Source organism: Nelumbo lutea, chromosome 5, assembly GCF_056320005.1.
Source record: "Nelumbo lutea isolate HS-2025 chromosome 5, American lotus-T2T, whole genome shotgun sequence".
NCBI classification, from domain to species: Eukaryota; Viridiplantae; Streptophyta; class Magnoliopsida; order Proteales; family Nelumbonaceae; genus Nelumbo; species Nelumbo lutea.
In genome coordinates this window covers 7,577,931-7,599,557 of record NC_142688.1, presented here as the reverse complement: position 1 = coordinate 7,599,557, position 21,627 = coordinate 7,577,931, and the positions used below count along the sequence as shown (strand labels likewise).

General features: G+C 38.4%; 3 protein-coding genes across 4 annotated transcripts; 1 reads left to right on the top strand and 2 right to left on the bottom strand.

Annotated features, from left to right (window-relative positions):
* Positions 1 to 1,593: 1,593 nt before the first annotated feature.
* On the bottom strand, positions 1,594 to 3,317 carry LOC148850121 (uncharacterized). The gene is made up of 2 exons (XM_088942738.1): positions 2,099 to 3,317; positions 1,594 to 1,943 (listed from the first exon to the last, which is right to left on the bottom strand). The coding sequence occupies exons 1-2, from the start codon at positions 3,080 to 3,082 to the stop codon at positions 1,866 to 1,868; spliced, it is 1,062 nt and encodes a 353-aa protein (XP_088798864.1). The 5' UTR covers positions 3,083 to 3,317; the 3' UTR covers positions 1,594 to 1,865.
* A 5,604-nt stretch (positions 3,318 to 8,921) lies between these two features.
* LOC148850120 (pentatricopeptide repeat-containing protein At2g33680-like) lies at positions 8,922 to 12,420 on the top strand. 2 transcript variants are annotated; one of them, XM_088946586.1, is made up of 2 exons: positions 8,922 to 9,538; positions 9,633 to 12,420. In XM_088946586.1, the coding sequence occupies exons 1-2, from the start codon at positions 9,128 to 9,130 to the stop codon at positions 10,920 to 10,922; spliced, it is 1,701 nt and encodes a 566-aa protein (XP_088802712.1). In that variant the 5' UTR covers positions 8,922 to 9,127; the 3' UTR covers positions 10,923 to 12,420. The 2 variants fall into 2 exon arrangements, with proteins under 2 accessions (XP_088802712.1, XP_088802713.1); XM_088946587.1 differs by having other exon boundaries at positions 9,228 to 9,538; positions 9,716 to 12,420.
* Positions 12,421 to 12,993: 573 nt separating this feature from the next.
* LOC148850119 (cyclin-like protein) lies at positions 12,994 to 21,212 on the bottom strand. Its single transcript, XM_088946588.1, has 4 exons — positions 20,923 to 21,212; positions 17,695 to 17,965; positions 16,593 to 16,653; positions 12,994 to 13,914 (listed from the first exon to the last, which is right to left on the bottom strand). The coding sequence occupies exons 1-4, from the start codon at positions 20,988 to 20,990 to the stop codon at positions 13,307 to 13,309; spliced, it is 1,008 nt and encodes a 335-aa protein (XP_088802714.1). The 5' UTR covers positions 20,991 to 21,212; the 3' UTR covers positions 12,994 to 13,306.
* Between the last annotated feature and the right edge of the window lie 415 nt (positions 21,213 to 21,627).

Sequence of the window (21,627 nt, the reverse complement as noted above, 5' to 3'; positions counted from 1 at the left end):
CTCGATACCACATATGCAGACCACTTTGGACACTTCACAACTACATCAGTCACTATAGGACAGCCCCAACAAACCGAACTACAAACAGTTAGGTGGGACCTTAGGTTGGTGTATGAAGCGACTTGCTACCATCAGACTACCCTGGCCCCGACAAGATGTTAGGTCGGCATGAGGGGCAACCCACTTCTACCAACTTGACTTGAGTTTAGTTAGCGACCTGTCGAGTGACCTCCTCCTTAAGCAAATTATAGTCTCCGAATTTTTTGGGATCACGATGCCATGTCAAAAGAGCTTAGTATCACCCCGCCCACTTTGGGTTCGACTAGGTAAGTCTTATCTATTTACACGGAATTCATTAGTTGGTCATGAGATCCCTGATGTGTTTATGAGGTTCACAGTAGCCTACCTATATAAGAGCCTCACCTCCAAACTCAGGAGGTACTCACAATTTAACTCTCAAGCATTCTAGCATTCTAGTAATCACATCTCCAGTTCGCTAACTTAAGTATTGGAGTGCCTACCCCAGGTAAAGTAACCCGAACTTTCTAATATCTTTCTTGCAGTTCAACTAGGCAACCAGTAAGGAATATCAAATCGCACATCATCAAAAACCAAAAAGAAGTCCCCATCATGTCACATTATCAGCATTATTCCCTCTACATCCATACATAAGCTGATTAAATTAAAGCCCTTTTCCTTTGAAAAAATATATATTAATACATGATGACAACAGGGCCGGGTTTGGAAATGGTTTTGTAAATTCTAAGCTTATTTATCTTCCTAAATCTCTCAATTCCTACTTGTTTGCATCTTAATAAATCACTTATATAGATAAATGCATTTGTTTGGGCAAGTATTTCCCAGTAAACACTTACCTAGATACATACCAGTGTTCTTTTATTGCTCTCAATTTTTATGATTGCTTTGTTACCTCATCACATATTAACAATTTTGGGCATAGATGGATAAGTGATTTACCCAAATCCAAAGAAGGAATTATCTTGCTTTAGGTAAAATAAATTATTTGGGGATCATTCTTTTTTACAAGACTCACTAATACCAAAATACGAATATAAGTTTTTTTTAGGATCCATCGACCTATCCATCCCACTTCTTAAGGCCAAAAGTGCAAAACACTCCATAATCCTACACTCCTCGCTTTCAAGGGTAGAGCAGGTTGAGTTGGGAACCTTTATCCAACTTTCTATTATTTTTCTTATTAAGCAATAAATAAAACAATATAAACAAACAATAAAATTTTTAATTATTTGATTAAAACGTGAAAAAAAAAACATATAAACTATCAATTGTATATCCTTAACATAAAATTCAAAAGATTATTAAATCCAAACACTTAAAACATATTCTTATACAGGTCAGGCAGGGTCGAGTTTAGCAATAAGAACCTGCTGCCCAGTAGGATGGATACCCACCGGGTAACCCTAATGGTTAGAGCCTCTAGAGCAGCTGTGAACTGGTAAATTGAAGGTGAAGTGATGGCCAATTTATACACAGGGTGACAGAGGCTCATTCACTTGGTGGATGGTTCAAATTAGCCACATCATCTCCACATGGCAAAAGTAGGATGAGTCGTATAGAATACCTCCTTACTTGACTCATTAATATTAAAAAAACAAAAAATATCTCAATCCAACCTTCCAAGACTACTTCAATCAAATCACATATCATAGACATTAGACATAGACCAGTAGATCCACTTCAGAACTTCACTATCATGAATTTACAGTCTCGATAGCTTTATATTTACATCTTTTTTACTTCAACCCGTTTCCTTTTTCTTTCTCCCATCGATGGGTGTTCTCGTAGTTTGATTTTTCTTAACGGTGGTCGGTGGCTGAGACTCACTAGTCTGACACATCTGACGTCCTCGCCTCGTTGTTCCCGGATCTCGGTTGCCGGAGTAGAGCAATAAGTGCCTCCGCCTGAAGAAGTGAAGAATACGACAAAAGCCGCCATGAGGTAAAGAAACTGACAAAAGTTCTTTGCAAAAATTCATTTCTATACTAATAGTATAGGTCAACGGAAAACCGGGAATCTGTAACGGTAAACCGAAAACAGATGAATGATTTTCACGAACCTTCTCTCTGGCGCGAGTGGTGCCAGACTGTGACAAAGCCACCAACGGCGGTATCGCCCCTTCCCGGCTTACCATGGTACGATAAATCAAGTTGTCCTCGCAAATCTGTAAAAGAACCGCCGTTGCTATCTCTTTCTGTCTCTGCGTTCCCACCTCCACGATCTCCACCAGTACAGGGATGCCACCTTCATCGACCAAAGTAGTTTTCCCTTCCGCTACAGAAACCAGGGTGCTCAAAACGTAAGCCGCTTTGTCAACCATACCCGTCTCGAAACCCGCCATTATTTCCACAAGCGGTTTCATTATCCCGGCTTGAATCGCCCTGATTTTGTTCTCCTTCACTGAACAGAGAGAGTAAAGAGCCGTTAATGCGTCCTTTTTCCCGCGAGAACCACCATTCTCCAGTAGGTAAACAAGAAGTGGGACGGCTCCGGACCGCCCGATTACAACTTTGTTCTCCTCGATCTGCGAGAGGCGAAGCAGAGCACACGCGGCGTTCTCCTTCGCGGTCGCTGTTCCGGACTTGAGAGCTCTCACCAAGGGCTTAATTGCTCCCGACACGGTAATTAGATCCTTATTCTCGTCGCACAGAGACAGGTTTAATATCGCGGTGACACCATTCTCTTGAAGCTGAGAATCAGAAGAGGAGATTAGTGAAATTAGAGGCCTTATCGCGCCAGCTCGAGCGATCTTGAGGCGGTTTTCCTGCTTGTTCTTAGCTAGGAGTCTTATCTCCGTGGCCGCCTGCCTCTGCAGGGAGAGCGAGCCGGACTCGAGATCGGAGACAAGCTGACGGATCAGTTCGTCGGAATCCCCAGAGGCACAAGCGACTAGGAGGCGGCGACTATGCGCAGAGGCCGTGGGGAATTCGCCTGATCGATCGCTGTTGCAGTCACTGAAAGCAGAAGATGAGTCATCATTAATGCTAAGTTCACCGAAGCTCCGCCCCATGTAGTTAAAGTTAGTCGGAATTTCCGCCTCCATCACCGGAGTATAGCTACTTCATCAATGGTGGGTCAATCACCGAGAAATATAGAATCGTGATTCCTCCAGCTTAAATAATGAAGTTGAAGATTCTCTTGAGGCTTGAGCGAGAGCTTCTTCTAAGTTCTATCGCCCCTCTTGGCTCAATGGTTATTGCTCCCCCACACTGCACGGCTGCACCTACGCCAAAAAAAAAAACGGAAGGAAGATAGTTGTATTGTGTACTCTCTCTCCTCTTTGGCGTGGGAGATAGATAAAAAGGAGAAAACCTTGGAAAGCGTCGTCGGGGTTTGGGTCAGACACGTGTAGCGTAGATAGCTGATCTGGCCGTACAGAACCTGAGAACTTAAGCTCGTGCCAAGTCTCTTTATACGCGTGCGAAGAAGGCTTGCCTTTCGATAAAGGCTCGACCTTTGATTCTTGAGTCTGGACCGAAAGACAAGAGGAACCGTAGTAGAAGACCGACCCGGGAGGGGCCCAGGCGCCCAGCCCCTTAATAAAGATAAATCCCCTGCGGTCCTACCAGTGACAGTAATCAGTGGTGCCTTGTTTCCGATCCATCATGAGGACCCACCGTTATAATGTGTGTAGACTGTAGTGTTATCCAATTCCAGATAGATGATCCTGTAGCGACTAGTGGGGATTCCTGTCTTCCTGATTCTTGATGTACGGAACAAGTGGCAAGTTATAGTGGGCTAGGCCCATGTACCTGGTTCACATCTGAGCCCCACCAGAACATCTCCCGTACTTGTTATTGGGAGGATGTTCCCAATACACGGTTGCGATGTGCTGTAGGAGCAGATGTGAATTCGTCATCTGGGATTCTGTTCTCAGACCCAAGACGTTCCCTTTTGAGAAAAAAGCCGGAGCCCAAATGGTTGGTCTGTTACACACCCACCAGGACATCAGGCCACCCCTGCTTGCTGCTTGTGCTTGAGTGAAGCTGTGAAGGAAGAAAAAGCAAGGTACTTTAGTAAACACCCATCCAAGGGGCTGTCTGGTGTCTGCTGTACTTTTAGGATGTGTTTGGTTTGTTAGAAAATTAAGCTAAAAACAGATATTTAAAGGAAGGTTGTAAAAGAATTTTGCCGAAGTTATTATGAACTTTTCCATCAACTTTTTTTTTAATGTCTCTTATTTTCTACCCAAGCCAAACACGTAGCCTTGTGGTTTAGGCATCTACTTGCTATGGTTGGGACTTGGGATGTGCTTCCACCTGCAATCCAATCCAAGCCACAAGGCCCACAACCACCACAGACCATATATCTTCCCCAAAGCACTAACTCTATGGAAACAAATGGAAGAAATAAGAAGCAGAACCCTGAAGTAACCACACTTGAGACTTGAGTGGAAACGTTGTACAACGTTGCCATGTGTGGTGTGTGAGTCTCAACTCTCAGGAAGGAGAAAGTGACTTGACTTGGGAACGTCTAATTCAAAACACCCCGCATAGTCCACAGAAGCCCAACAGGACTGGAGGGAACTAATGTCTTTTGGGCTTGGGCTTGTGATTATGGTGAACCCGGCTTCCCCATCTCCAGGAGTTGGGGACACCCATGACCTTGAGCATGCTTCATTCTACCAAGTACAAGGTTGATTACCTAAAACCTAATAATGGGTTTTAAAAATGTCGAGAAAGAAAGGCATTAGAGAGGATAAATCAAAATCAAACCCTGGCTTGGGTTGTAACAAATAGTGGTTACCGAATGACTTGGTTTGAAAATTTTCTTTGATTTGCACCCCAAGAAAATGACCCAAGCACGCATCTTCATGTGGGAAACTCAATGCTCATTTATTGCATCTACCTTTCAACCATCTGGTCCATCTCCATCATGTAATGTAATACCTAACAATCATATGTTGCCAACAAAAAATGTGTATCCACCACAAAATTGGGACCCCCATGAATGGGATGTGCGGTATCGGATCATGCAAGTTGGAAGGGTTAGCAGGTGATCTGAACTTCACTTTACTGTTAGCTTTAGCTATAAGATGCTGAATAGCCATTGGCCCAAGGGCTGTTTGGGAGGGCTGAACTGAAGAAAATCTTTGGTTCAATTACATTTAATTAGCTTCCTAAGAAGTCAGATAAGTTAAATAATCTTACCTAGGCACTTTGGATAAGTTAATCAAAGAGGCTGAAGTGGACAGCCCTTTAACCAGCTGATCCGCAACAAATTTGGCTCTTCGAAACTGTCACAACATGGGGCATTTAACAGGTCCTACTACACCTCAAAGTTGCACGTGGTAAACAAGACAAGGGAAATTGATCTGTAATATATATATTTTTTTGTTCTTTTAAAAAATTTTCTACCTCTTTAATGCACAAAAAGAGAATAAACTTTCGTCCTTTGGTGGGTGCTTATTGTATGAATGAAATATATACCAAGGTCCTTTTGTGAGAGTTGCAAAATGTTAACCCTTACTACCTGCTACTTTATAGGCTCATTATAAAAGAGTACAAAAACAAATATGTATAGTATAAATACAAGTTTATAAACATAAAATATAAGGTTTTGCATAGCATATATTTGTATTTGCACTCTTTCCAAGTTTGGAACGAGTACAAATATAAATTTGTACAGTGCAAAATTTTGTTTTTTGTATTATATTGTATGTATTTACATTATACATATTTATATTGTATTCTTCCTAAACTGGGCTTTATGGACAATGGCAATTACCCCCAAACTTTGAGATTTTGACAAAGACCCTCTTTCCATTAAGTAGAATGAAAATTTATCAAAATACCCACTTAAGAAATTTCTATAAAATGAAAATTGTAACAAAAAACAAAAACTAAAATTTCTACGAAAACCTGAAATTTCAACAAATACAACATGCATTTATTTAACTCATGGAAATCGAAAATGTTGTTGGAATCTGAAAGTTCATATGAGATTTTTTTTCAAAGTTAGAATGTAACGGAAAGGGCCTTTGTCACAAATGAATGAAGGGTAATTGCCTCTACCCTCGGAATCCAGATCTCCTGCCCACAACGATCCTATTCACTGAACACTACAGCTGTTTATTGGGAATATCTTCTGAGATGTTCGAGCTATATGGTTCTGTTTACGTTTATTCAGTAAATATTTTGTACTTGTGCGATTACAAAACCAAGAAATACATTTAATGAGGGCGTTTATGACACACAGGCCATTAGGCACTACATCAGCAAAATGTCAATAAATGCCTACTTGTTTCATGAAGCTTCTGAAACAGGAGAGACACACAGAAACCAAAGTCTACAAATCTTCGATACACACAAATGCAATTAATGAGGCATTTGCTGAATAAACATAAATATACGTTATGTGTATCTCAATAAACATCTATGTGGCACCATCCATAAACGCTTACTCAATAAACATAAATGAAATCAAACATATACGCTATCATGTGGATACGAGATCCAAAGTACAAGGTGGGTAATAATCTGTAATTTACCCTAAAATATGTTAGCCCCCAAAACTTTGTTTTGCAACAAATACCCTCTATACTTCCAGATCCCATCACTTTGCTTAACGGTAAAAGTGAAATGATCAAATTATCCATTTGAATTATGGACCGACAACAACAATGACAAAATTACAAAAAAATACCCATTTGTAAAGCACGGTATTTGAAGATCAAGCAGACAAGAAACCACTCGTTCAAGGTGTTGAAAGAACCACTTTCTCGATAGCACTTACACACGGAGTGAGTCATTATCCCATTTATTGAGAAAGTTATGTAAAAATTAATGTATTTAAAAAATTAAACTAGAAAGGAAAAATGGTATTAAAAAATAACATAAGGGCAATTTAGGATTTGAAAAATAAATAAACCCACACATGAAAGTCACATGCAAATCATGTAGGTAGTGAATTGATGAAAATGGTCATGTGAAGGGAAAATTTATATAAATGTTAAGATTAAGGCCATAAAAGTCACATTGTTTATAAATATTTCATGTAATCACATGCAAATATTTGAGGAGCTAAGCATTAAGGTCCCTTAGTGTGGAGAGGGTGTCTCTAATTTATATAAACACATTTGTTTATAAATTATGTTTGATATCCCTATGGCTCAGTTTGGAATGAGTACAAATACAGAGTGCAAAACCTTTTATTTTGTACTATTTTGTATGTATTTGTCTTCGTATTCTTTCCAAACTGAACCTAATAATGTTCAGTTTGGAAGGAATACAAATGTAAATATGTAGTGTGCAAAATCTTATATTTTGTATTATTTTATATGTATTTATACTATACATATTTGCATTTATACTCTTTCTGAATTGAGGTTAAGGCTTAGTTTGGAAGCAGTATAAATACAAATATGTACAGTGCAAATACATACAAAATAATACAAAATGTAAGATTTTGTACTGTGCATATTTGTATTTGTACTCCTTCCAAACTGAGCCTAAAGATTTTCTTTTTAAGTTGCAAAAACAATTATTGTGGGGCAAAAAGCAAAATAATAAGATTTTTGCTCTAACAAAATGGGATAATGTTTGCTTAGATAGGAAAAATGGAGGATTGGGCCTAGAAGATGAACCAAACAAATCAATCAAACCTAATGAAACTAGGGTGGAAAGTTATGAATGAGCAAAATAACTTGTAGGTTCAAGTGATTAAAAACAAATGTTTGAAACAAGATGACTACTTGGACCACAAGGCCTCAAAAAATTGTTCTTCGGCATGGAGAAAAATAAGTTAACAAAAGAATTGGATCGGAAGAGAAACAACGTGGAGGGTTGGCAATGGCTCAAAATGTAAATTTTGAGTGAATAACTGGATTGACCTGAATCCAATCAAGGAAACTTTTGAGTACTAGAGAAGAAGATGAGGAGAACATCAATACAAATTAAATAAAGCAGTAGTTGAGTTTATTGACCATGAGAATCATAGATGGGATATCTCAAAACTTACTAACTGAACCCCAAGAAATCATAAACATAATAAAAGCCATTCACTGATTCACATAATCAATCAGGTGGATGACATGAGATACCAGGGATCTCAGATGGAAGGTAAAAGTTAAGTCTGCCTACAACTTCTTAAGGACTAGGAGTACATTGGACCAAACATCTATAAAACTTAAAAAAAAAAAAAAAAAAACTAAACTCTAGACGAATCCAATGCCCTACGACTTAATATTTTAATAAACTTCCAACTAGAAAGCACCTCGCTAATAAATGGCTCAATATAGACTCCAACTGCCCAATATGTGGTAATATAGAGGATTGACACCACATAATAGCAAAATGCTTAGTGAGCCAAGTTTGGAGAATAATTGACCACCAAATGGGGATCCTCATGCAAAACCCATAATGGGATCTCACTAGGTGGTGGGAAACAAGGTTTTTAAAATTGAATCGGACAATAAATCAGTCAAGGATCCGGGTTCCCAGGTTGAACGGTTCAACCATCCTAATTGAACAGACAGCCTATTCTGACAAAAAAAACGGTCAAATTGTTGAACGGTTCAAATGGTTTGAACGATTCGACTGTCTAGGCCAATATTTTACTAACCAAATCAGTGGTTTTTGGCAAAATAACGGCTCTAGGGAAAAACAAAACTAATCACTTGGTCGATTCCTGGTTTTTCCGGTCCGGTTTTGAAAACCATGGTGGGAAATGATGTTAGAATAAAAATCAAGTGAGAAAATCTAATGGTTATGGGTAAAAATAGCCTAAGTTATTTAATAACTTATCAGCTGCTCCTCAGGAGGTAGTGGCAACCTTAAGGAATTTATTGAAGCCAATACCCAACATTCAATCAGAGATCAAATGACCCGGAAGGCCTTGAAATGGATAAAATGAGCTCCTCCAAACCCAAATGAAATGAAAATGTTTTCATCCAAATGTTAATGTGTGATTAGCAATAGCAGTGTTTATAAACAAGTGTCGGCAAGAAAGTGAAAACAAAAAAGGGAAAAAAAAAACTGCTCTCTTGCATTTGGATAAATTGGAACTGAAAGAAATTTTATCACCTTGGCCAAGAATTGCCAGCTGCAGGAATATCGAACAGGAACCAGAATCACAATTCACAAACAAGATGCCCGCCACAGCCATTATAGAATGGACCCCAACTGTCCTGGGCTCCTTACTTGGCGCATGTTCAAAGCAACGATCTCTTAATATGGGCCGTTCAATCCATGCCAATATTCTCAAACGAGTTCCTCTGTTGGACTCCGACTTGTACGTGCGGAATCACCTCGTCAATCTTTACGCCAAATGCAACAAGTTGGACTGGGCGCATCGATTGTTCGACGAAATGTCGACAAGGAACACTGTTTCTTGGACAGCGCTCATCTCTGCTTACGACCAATTCGGCAATGCTGATGATGCTCTTAAGCTTTTCTTGCTCATGGTCTCCCAGGACCCGTTTTCTCCTCCCAACCAATTCACATATGCCAGCGCTATCAGTGCTTGTGCCAAACAACAGCTCCAGTTCCAAGGAATCCAGGTGATCCACCAACTATCGGTGCTTGGCCCCCATATTTTTGGAGCATTTGGATTTTGAATTTGACTCTTTTTTCTTCTCCTTTTTTTACTGCTAGCTCCACTGCCATGCACTTAAGAGAGGCTTTCTCGCGCATATCTTGGTTTCCAACGTTCTCATCTCCCTCTACATGGCCTGCAGGCGGGCTTTCGAAGCTGAGATGGTTTTCAACGAGATTATCCAACCAGACCAGGTCTCCTGGAACTCTCTTGTCTCTGGGTTCTCACAAAATGGCTTCTTGCAAACTGCACTCGAAAAGTTCTGTATGATGAGAGAGTCAGGAGTGAGAATCAGTTGTTTTTCCCTTTCCGCTGCTATTAGTTCCACTTTGGATGATGAAACAGAGGGGAAGAAATTCCATGGACTTGCAATTAAAACAGGTTTAAATTCAAATTGTTTCACTGGGTGCACAATGATACGAACGTACTCTAAGTTCAAGAACATGGAAGATGCGCTTGAGGTTTTTGCAGAGATAGGTCTGAAAGATGTCTCTTCTTGGAACTCTTTAATTGAAGGGTATGGTGGAAGTGGTCAAGGAGAAGGAGGACTGCAAGTCTTTGCTGCTTTCATGGAATCCGGACTACAACCAGATGAGATCACTATGACTACAGTTCTGGGGATCTGCACCAATCTAGTCTTGCTCGACTATGGCAAGCAGGTCCACTCGTTAGGTGTAAAAATGTGCCTCGATGGCAAAATTCGTGTGGAGAATTCCTTGATCAACATGTATTCAGAATGTGGCAATTTAGAAGATGGACTTAAAATCTTTGAGCTTATGAAAGAAAGAAGCCTTATTTCATGGACAACAATGATGGGAGGATTGGCTCACCATGGAAGAGCAATGGATGTTATCCATCTTTTTCAAGAGATGATAAGAGAAGGGTTGAAGCCTAATAACATAACGTATACTTGTGTTTTATCTGCATGTAGTCATGGAGGGCTTGTTGATATTGGGCAGAGCGTGTTTTATGCGATGGAGATAGAGCCTGAGAGAGACCATTTGGTCTGCATGGTGCACCTCTTGGCTGGTGGAAGGAGGTTCAAAGAGGCCAAGGAATTCATTCAAGGATCTCCAGCAGAGCATAGAGACTCGTTATGGTTGACCTTTCTAGTTGCTTGTACGAATTTGGGAGAGTTGGAGAGAGGAATAGAGGTTGCAGATAAAATTATGAAAACAGGTTTTCCCACCGAACCACTTGCTTTGGTACTTCTATCAAATGTGTTTGCAGCCGCAGGGAGGTGGGAATATGTGCAAAAACTGAGGAAAGAGATGAAAGACAGAGGAATGAAAAAGGAACCTGGGTGTAGCTGGCTTCAAGTTGGCGATAACAATGAGGTCTTAAGCTGAAGATACAAGCAACAGCTGCTTGCATCTAAAAACATCCTATGGAGAGAACCACGCTGCAGGGAAACAACTAAATATGGTTTCCACAGGCATCTGCTCCACTAGCATCTGCTCTGCACCGGAAGGTATCAGTTGATCATCTGGTAAAGTAGTGGATGTAGTTCCCACTTCCCACTTCCTGATCAAATCCTGCCTTCACCCTCCCCAGTAGGGATGATTAGTTACAGCTCAGCCTGCAATATATAAAGTATATAGCTAAGTATATAGATTTTATTTTATATCGGCACATAATATAGTGTATTATATTTATATAAATTATAACATCTTTTATATGTTATATAATATATTAAATATAATGTATTAATGGCATAGGCCCAAAGCCTGGCCCGAGCCCATACAGACCAAGGCCCAGGCTTATATTTCAGGCCCGGGCATAGACTATAGCCCTTATCATAGGTGCTAATCCTTGCCTGGCCCATGATCACCCCTACTCTCCACCCCCACCCCCAAGTTACCTTGCAAAGAAAGTTTCTGCCCTGGACTAAACAATTTCTTTCACCGTAATATTGCAAGAAGCCAATAGCTCAGATGAACTGAAATCATCAGATTCAGAACAAAATCTCCCCTTTGACAAGACAAATCAAGTGGTAGGCTTCCTTTTGTCCACCAGCCCTGCATCTGATAGACCATTGAAAATTCATGTACTGGTTCTGCAGTGCGTAAATGGGCATATAACTTGAGAAAGAATGCTGTGAAGAAAATTTTATAAATAACTTGTACAAAAAGCAGCAATAGGTAATTAGTTCTGTCCTAGTTTTTGTTGAAAACCAATTTCATGTCATTTCTGAATGTGCAAAGTGCAAACTACTCAAGTAACTTTTTGTTCATAATGTTATGAGAGTTTACCACTCTCATTCATTTGAATATTTTTGAGTATTGATACACTTACACAGAAAAGCAGTGCATGGCCCTTAATTTCATCTCTACTTTTGGTTTGTTCAACTTTTTTAAGTTCATTGCCTTGATATGATTTAGAATTCACTGAAAACAATTTTACTGTCTTACATAGCTACTCATTATGCATATAGTTATCAATTTTCCAAATGGTTGTGTTAAATCAAGGCCTTTACCAGAGGTTGTGGCATGTAGAGAAACACATCCTATTATGCCAGACCATATGCAAAGCTTTCAGATCAAACAATCAGTGTATCCAATAAACTCACCACACTTGCCTACTAAATGAATGACCCACATTCAGAAGAGGCCATTTACCCAAAGTTTGTACCAATTAGTTTGTGGCCATTGTTTCATTTTAGGCATATAACCTACCTCAGTATAGGCTGATCAAGAAAAATTCATGCAAGTTTTGACCACTAAATTTATGGGTGGGATTTGCTTGCTAAAAAAACGATGCATGAATTGGATTCTCGTTTATTTGCAATTTGTAAGAAATTTTAGACAATAATACAGGTATTTGTTGTATCTGCAACAATTTTGAGTCTTATTTTTCTCTTCCTGTGAAGGGCCCTTGCCAAGTGAAAAGCAAGCATTTCTGCTTCTCATTATGATTCAAATTTCTTCTCTCAGCAAATATCATGTGTTTATTATTCATATTGTGTCAATTTTGAGACTATATCTATATTTTCTCTTATATTTTGTGGTAAGCGCCAATTGAGCATATGATATAGTGTTGTTGGGGGAATCATTGAGCTTGTCAAATTGGACTTTATGAGGCTACAGAAATATGTGGTAACCACTTAATGGTTACTAACTTGATGTTCTTTTCCTAGTTCTAACTTCTAACAAATAAACTACTTAGGCTTACCAAGTTTCGAATAATTCCCGTCTTTTCCAGCACCAAGGATGGTGATTTCGCTCTTTTAATGCAAGTGTTTTAAGTGGTTACGGCACGTGCCTAATGATGTCAAAAGACAATAGTTGCTATGGCACCAGGACCGTTCTAAATGTTTTACAGTCTATCAATCTTTGATACTTAAATTTATTAAAAAAAAAAAAAACATCGCTTAAAAGTTGAAAATTCATCATCCATGCAATGAAGGCGATTTACCTAGTCTTGCATAAAACTTTATAAATAATTTGACTCCAAAATAGAAAAGTTTCACAATTATTCTATTTCTCAGTTTTGGAGCCAATGAACGATAAACACGTTCAAGGCATGGTCATGATTCATGACTGAAAAAGAGCTTATTGAATAATCACTCGTTAAAACTTCACAAAATCTCTAGGGAATCTTTGTTTACTCAAGACAAATTCATAGTTCTTGCCATAGTTCTAACTTATAACTTAGTTAACGCCATACGCACTCACTCAGACACAAAAGAATTGGTAACAAACACGTAGGAACTGGAACCCCTGCAACTGCATTGCTACAAGGCCAGCAGAGCTTCAACCTTAGCAATCTGGTCCTCTTCATTCTTTGGAGTAGGACTCCTATTAGCTTCATCAAATAGATCATGCTTCCATTTCTCCACACGGTATGTATTATGCCGATACTGCTTCTGTTCCCCATGCCTTCCACTGTATCTGTCTCTTCCCCTAAAGCCAGAGCCACCACTGAACCTTTCTCTTGGAGGAATGCCAGACCTCTGTACTTCACTCCTATATGGTTGGGCCCGGTCTCCTGTGAGTGGTCTCTCATCTCTGTCCATATCACGAAAATGACGCCCTCCTCTTTCCTCCCTATTTTCACTCCCTGATACAGGGCGATCGGGACGGCTAGGCCTGACAGACCCTGCTGGTTTTATGCCTTCTGCTCCAGAATCTGGTGGCATCTTCTTCTCCCTAAATGCAGGTCTTTTCTTTGCCTGCGGGGGTGCTTCTGCCTCCAACTGAAAGAACCCATCGTGGTGCCAAACACTCTTATCTTCTCCTTTAGATTGGGTCTTCTCATCTTTCTGCCGCATGTCATTTGACCCACCCTTGTCTGATTCTCTATCACCAGATTGTTCCTTTGGATCTCTCCACCATCTACGCTCTAAGAAGAGGAACAATGACAAAAGCACACAATGAATAAGAAAACAAGATAACCCCAAAGCCATTAAGTTAGAGAAGCCAGGGTTTCATTAGCTCTGTAGAGAAGGAATAATGAGAGTAAATAGAAAAAGCATGTTATCTAATTCAGAGAAACCACTGTTGCAGACTTGGACTCAATACAATCATTTTAGCCACTGGGTTACAGGTCAAACAATCAGCCCATCTAGTTCAACCATTAAACCTATTCAAGTAAAAATGAACAAAAAGAATCCAGGTTACCTTTTAAAGTTATTTTATATCAAAATAAGCTTAGAACAATATATATTACAGGTTACATGACACGTGTTAACACATATCTGAGGTAGATTTGACCAAAATCAAAATGTGTATGATGAAACCAAGTTTGATTGACATTATGTATCATCTAAAACCATCTTTCATGCAGGGAAAAACAGAGCATACAAAAAATTCCCTAGAAAAGTCAAGATTAGAGGCCCAGTTATTTACTCTATGAAGATCTTATCTAAAGTTCCTTGTCAAATCATCAAAGAGAAGAAGACACGAGCACAAACAGAAGTAGAGCATGAAGAAGTGGAGATCGTAGACAAGTAAAAGGGACTCGATCAAGGATGGTGAAGAAGGATAATGTGGAGAAAACTACAAATGCTACGGAGAAGCAAAAGAATTAGAAGTTGCAAAAAGGAATACTCAAAAAGTTTTTCAATTGCAGATAAAATATTGAGAAAAACAACACCTGGAATGCTCAAAAGCCTACAAGCTAAGTTTTCTGAAGAAAACGGGGGCATTACAGTAACAACATATTCTGTTAACCAATTAATAGAATATGCTTGACAAGGAGTTATCTAGAGGTATCTAAAAGGAAGGGAAAGTTTAAGACATTGCCTATTAACTGAGGGGGGGTTATAGATAATTTCCCTAATAGAAATATAAGATTGCACTATATTATGAGAAAGAAATAACCCACATATAAACACAATTTCAGCTTCAATCATTAAGGAGCTCACAACCTCCTTAATAACTTATTCACTAAAAGACAAAGCAATAAGTCATTTAGTTCATCCACTTCAGCTATTATCAAATGGCCCCTCAAATAACATTTTTTACAAGTGCCCCTCAAAGAACATGTTCAGCCACTGAACCCCAAAAAAGCAAAATCTCATGCCTCTTAAATAATTTCCAGATAGAACATAAGAATACAGTGCAAAGGATCCCTCCCTACACTTCTCTCCCCAAAGACTTGGGAGTGTCCTTCTTTCCAAAACGGGGCCAACAGGAAAAAACAAAAGCAAATTACATACAATCCTCAAAATTCCCCCCCTTTGAGTAAATCATTTTGCACTCAAGTCCAGCACACCTCAAGGCACCATCCAGCACATGCCAAAAGTATTCAAAAGGATTACCAAACCTTGCACCAGCCACATGGTGAATAAGTAAATCAGAAGATGGAGAACTGGATTGAACTTATTTTCACATGTCAGTGGGTAACTGACCACTCAGATACCTATGTACATATGTGCACATAATCCCTGAAAATTATAGAATAGTTAATCCGCATTTTCCTTCTATTTTTAACAGTTTTCTGCAAGGAACAGTCAATCTCCAATATCCAATTAAGACCAACTATTTTCTGGGTGGGCCTGGAACCACCTGTGTCAACAAACCAACTAAGCTTACTTGTACCTTCCCATCCCCACATAAATACCAGGATTCATATGGCTACACAATTGGACGATACAATTTACCCTATAAACTCATTGCAATTGATGAACAAGTATAAGCATGGTATGGGTTCAAATCATGGTGTAAAATGTCCCTAATATTTCCAATAGCATATTTCCATTTCCATGGCTAGCAACACGAAATTTTACTAGAATTGACATATTCCTCAATGAACACTACCAGCACTAAGTGGAGTACAAGAGATAGCTTTGACAACATATTTCCATCTCCACTTACATGGGTAGCGACATGAAATCTTACTGGAATCGACATTTTCCCCAGTGAACATTACCAGAACTATGTATAGTACAAGAGATTAACATAAGTTGGTAGCAATATTGTAGATATGTGGCATAACAATGTTATTTACCGCCTAACTTACATGATTACCACTTTGAGCTATCTCAATATTCATTTTAAACATGAAACATGAAGTTAAATATTAGTTTTTGTTTGTGTAATAGATTATTTCACTGATATATTATAACCATTTACATTTTCTATGAGTTGAAATTTTGTTTTAACTCATTCTATCATGAAGCTTTGAATCTTAAGGTTTACAAGACAACTTTAGAATGTATTCTTTTGTCTATAACCTTAGTTTCTTAGCTTTTTAATGATTTAAAAAAGGTAATAATTTAAAAAAGGTGTCGTACTTCTTTTATCATTTTATAAAATATCATTATATGCATATTTTACAATGCTTCCACCATGTGTATAATTTTTACAATATTTCCAACATGTTTCCTATATTAGGATGACCAACATTTCCACCGACATCAACATGTTAAACCTTAGCCCAAATATCATTTACATATTAAAGTCCTCACTGCTTTTTCTTAGCAAAAATAAATAAAAAAGAAATAAAACAAATCACTAGTCAAAGAGAGAACTGAGATGGAACAACAACAAATTTTGAATGAAATTGAGGAAACGCACCAGTAGTTCCTCTGCGGCTGAAGTTTCGACCACCTTGCCCAGCACTACCACGTTCATCGTGCTGTATATAAGACATAGGCAGGCCTAAAGATTGTTATATACATGGAAGCACTCGAAGGCATGGATCCCAACAAGAATCCCGCTACATGAGGCCAGAAATAAAAAGGTTCATATATACTGAAAAAATAACCAGATAATCCGACCTAACACAGGTATCCATTAGTTACTTGAACATAGGGATGAAGTAAACAATGGATACAAACAATTGATTATGCTGACTTTAATCTAGCAATATCAGCCTTCTGTTGCTTCGGATATCATGTATATGTGTTTTCATCTATGGCAGTGGTACTCAAATGATTAAGAATTGTTTAGCTAATTTATACAGGAAATATATAGGAAAATTTGAGAACATATCAAACAAGGTAATTCTTTCAACTTCATATGATTGAGATAAGCCTTTATTCAGTTAAGTTGTATCAAATAAGTAAAGACAAACATTCACTCTCAAACAAACACACAAACTCATTGTTTAGACTACCATGGACATTTGATACTTATTAATTCTGGAGGTGTTAAACTAAGTCATAGTCTTTTCCCAAAATTATCAACTTACAAAGTATGTATCTCAGAGAACAATTTAAGCAGTTTAACATGCACAAGTCCATAAGTCCAAGCTAGAGGGTTGACTGGGTTTCCCCACCATGAACTCTACCATACAAGCTGACATAACTGAGTTAATTAGAGACATTAGTTGTAATCCACCAGATACATCTGAGTGTTAAGGCATCCCGTGAAAAAAACCATTGCTCAAAATAATAATGATACCTATTCATCCTGAAGTATTCATGCATAAATTGCAGAAACTGCACATATGCAATGGTTTGCATCATTACAAGTAACTAAAAAGTTTAACTCAAGACCACAAGCAGAAAATGGAGACATGTATGCATCAAAGCAGCAATTCAAAGTTGAATTGGTTGACTACTAAGTATGAAAAGGGAACGAGGAAACCATTATGAAAAAGGGATATTTCATGAATTGAGAGGGGCATAAGCAAATAGTTATAAATTAAGGCATATTTTACAAATTAAAACAAAACCTGAAAATAAGATCGAGACCGAGGCACTTCAGTTGGATCGGATGAACGTTTGGTGCCATCATTAAATTCATTGGTCTTCCTGTCAAAATCTTTGTCTGCAATATCAGCCCCAACCTTTGACTCAGGTGCTAATGGAGCCTCAAGTGGTAAAGCATCTTGCAGTCGCCTACGATGCTTTTGATCCCTGTCCTTATGGTCAATAATATCCAAATTACGATCACTTGATGTTCTCTCTGTAGCTGGTTTCCCATCTCTCCTTGGTCTCTTGGGACTAGGATCAAGCAAGCATCCATTTATGTTAGAAGGGCACCAAAAGTAGACAAATTAAGTGATATGCACAGATCAGTAAAAATGTAGTTCATACCTGTGAGACTGTCCATGCAAATAAAAATTAAAAATTAAAAAAAAAAAAAAAAAAACTCAAGGGGAAAATGAATTGTAGAATCATGTTAGATTGGGGATCATTCAAGCAAGAAATATGATGAAAACATAATTGAAGAAACAGGGTTTCCACAGGATAACAAGAACTTAGATGGACTAGGTGTGCAAAATGAAAATAAAAGCATCTCAGATATAAAGGGTAATCAGTCCATTATCCAATGATGTCCCAACTATCTGGGGTCTTGGGATGGGTAGACTAGATATGGACCTAATCTTTGGCTTTTCTTTAGCACAAAGTGGCTGCTCTTGTACATGCTGACATTAAATGACAACTTTGCAATTGAATCCAATTCAGATGAACTGGCCAAATCCTCATCCTAACTATTTGGCATTGAACACATGAAAGAAGTTGGAGAACCAGAGACCCTCATAAGTCATAAGTAATAACCTTTCAGAATTGAAACCCAAGAGAAGTTGGATCTTTTGATTTTTTTTCTTTGATAAATAGTTAGGTCTTTTGATTTTCCAAGTCACTATTTGCACATCATTATTTTTCACTGCAAGGATTCTGCCATTCATCTCTTTTCAAGGTCTCCAACAAATAGAAAAGGGAGTGAATTTTGCTTCAGAGGTCAAGTTTTTCATTTGGTAGTAATTCTGGACAAATGCTTGACAAAGGATAATTTTTCCAGGCATGGTATGGTTTTGGATTGCTCCCTTTGCCCTCTTTATGAGCAGAAGAAGGAAAATTCTAACCATCTTTTCCATCACTGCATTTCCTCTAGCAGAATATAGGCCCCCATTATCTCATGGTACGAGTAAAAAACGCAGATCCATGTGGTCCTTGGTTCCTTTAGCAATCATGTGGGCTATTTGGCTGGAGAGAATGCTTGAGTTTTTGAGTAAGATAAACCCTGTTGAAGCTGTGTCCTTTTTTGATTTTATTAAGCTTGACTTTCCAGTCAGAGAGGTTTTTTTTTTTTTTTTTTTTTTTGGGGGGGGGGGGGGGGGTGGAGAGCTAGGGTCTTCCTTCCTGTCCACAGATTTTTTTTTTTTGGTATATAATGGCTTGTCCAATGGATTACTGTACAAATCCTCTTTGTACATGGACATCTTGTCAATATTTTTTATATCAATACAAATTACTTTACCTTTTCAAAGAAAAAAAGTGAATTTTTCTAATTCTGTTTTTTATAAACTTTGCTAATTCTGTGAAATTTTAGTGTATTACTTCTTTTTTATAAGTATTTTACTATATCACTTATTGATTTCCTATATAGAACTTTCCCTTCAACTTAACTGGCATATGCACTGAGCATGCACAATACCTTTAGGCACACATCTCCACTGCTAAGGGTGTCAATGGACCGGTTTTAGATTGGACCCCGTCCAAACCAAAATCAATTTGGATGGATTGGACAGAGTGACCAACAAGACATATTGAATTGGACCAGTCCAGACTTAATGGTCCAAAGTTTTTATTGGATTGGGTTGGATTGAGCCAATGTGTAGTCTATTGATAGAAGATAAGTATATAGGTGTCAATGGACCAGGTTTGGTTTAGAATTAATCTAAATTAAACCAAACTTGAACAGATTGGACGGTCCAGACATTGAATTGGACCAGTCCAAAATGGTCCAAAATATTTATTGGATTGGATTGGACCTGGACCATTTGTAATGGACTCACATTGGACTGGATCGGATTGGACCAAATCTAGTCCAATTGACACCCCCATCCACTGCATCCACCCCATAATTCTATGAGTAATGTCCTCTTGAATCCCTCCCTTATAGTCCTAATATGACTTATTGAACCAAGGTAATGAAATGGTAACTGTGAAGTGTCACCTGATCACCAATATTAATTGAAAATTGGAAGAAAGCGGGAGGAAACAGGAGAGATTCAGTACCAGTAAGTAAAATTGCAATTATATTCAGGAGAGAAACCTAAGTAATTAAGCAGTCATAAGATATAGATACAGACATGTGTCTGCGAGTCTGTGTGATTACAGAAACAGAAAAGGTAATATGGTAAAACAGATTTAATCCATTGACTTATTGTAAAAGAAATAGGATGGAAAAATAAACTGATAGAAACTCAATGCTTTCCTGATGCGATCGTGCCTTAATTATGTAAAACTGATGGAATCTCAGGAACATCACAAAAATTGCCACTTAAACGACGAGATAGAGCAACATGCAAATTGTAAAAAAATAGTTCAGACCATCCCCCCCGCCCACTGATAATAGATACTACACTCACTAACGCATTACAAATATGATTGCGAAGCCTCGTACCGGTGCTGTCTCCAACAGCAGATCTATCGGAGGAAGCAAACAATTTCTTCAAATCTTTTTACCTTGCGGTTACGTCATCCTTATCTCGATATAATTCTACTTTACGCGGTTCTTGTTTATGAACTTGTAAATGCACCAAACCCATTTCCTAGTGGAACTCTTAGAAATTTTCACTTCTTTTCTTTCTCGCTTTTTAAGGAATAATCCCAACAATTGCCATCTAAGTCTAGAAGCATCACTACTTTCATTCTCATATGCTTCTTAATCATTTTGTTTCACACAGGCATGACCAGTCCTTAGGTTGCTCTACCTTTCTACGTTTCATATGAAAACTTCCTATTTGTGTGCATTTGGGTTCCTGTAACATACAGTCGGATGTTCAATTGACTCGTGCAGATGCCATGCCTTAACTTAACTATCAAAAGCTAAGAAAAACTAATAAACAAATAAGTAGAATGGCCGTAGAATTTTTCCATTCAAACCCCAAATCGAATTCATCCTAACATTGATACACAGAGAGAGGGAGAAAGATAATATAAGAGGAAACCTGGGCTCTCTTTCAGGTTTGGAGTGGAGACGTTTGGTCTCGGATTCTCGACCCTCCCGTCGAGACATCTTCTCCCTTGTTACCTTGTACCTTCTGCAGCTCTATTGCTTCTTCCTCTGGACAAATACAACCAGCACAGACTAAAGCTAGGGCTCCTCTCCCTCTCCACACCCAACGAAAAGAATGCTCGTAAGTCGTGGTGTATGTTGCCCTACCTAAACTCAGTGCTCGTAGGACTGCAAACGGATCGAACGAATCGGATACAGGTAGATCCAGATTGATCCGTTTATAGTCGAATTCGAATAAGATCTTATCAATTCGATCTTTAACGAGTTTGGGGTATATTTGTCGGATTCGAAACGAGTTCGGATTGTAATAGGATATTGAACTGTATACGTAAATTAAACTTTGCCAACTAAAAAAAATAAAAATAAAAAAAAACTTGCCAAAAAAAGGGCAAACTAAACAAAAAATTATCAAAATAATATATATTAAACAAAATGACCTAAAAATGGGTGTGATAGTGTATTTCATGAACAAAATGAAGTGATAAAGAGCTAAATTAGCTAGCATGTCCGCACACCTACTAGCCCCCCTGTAACATTGATTTAAGACTACTCTATGACATTGATCTAACATCACTGATGTGTTCAAAAAAGATGACTTCAGCTAGCCATTTGAGACATCTGCTTCTGACGAGGGATG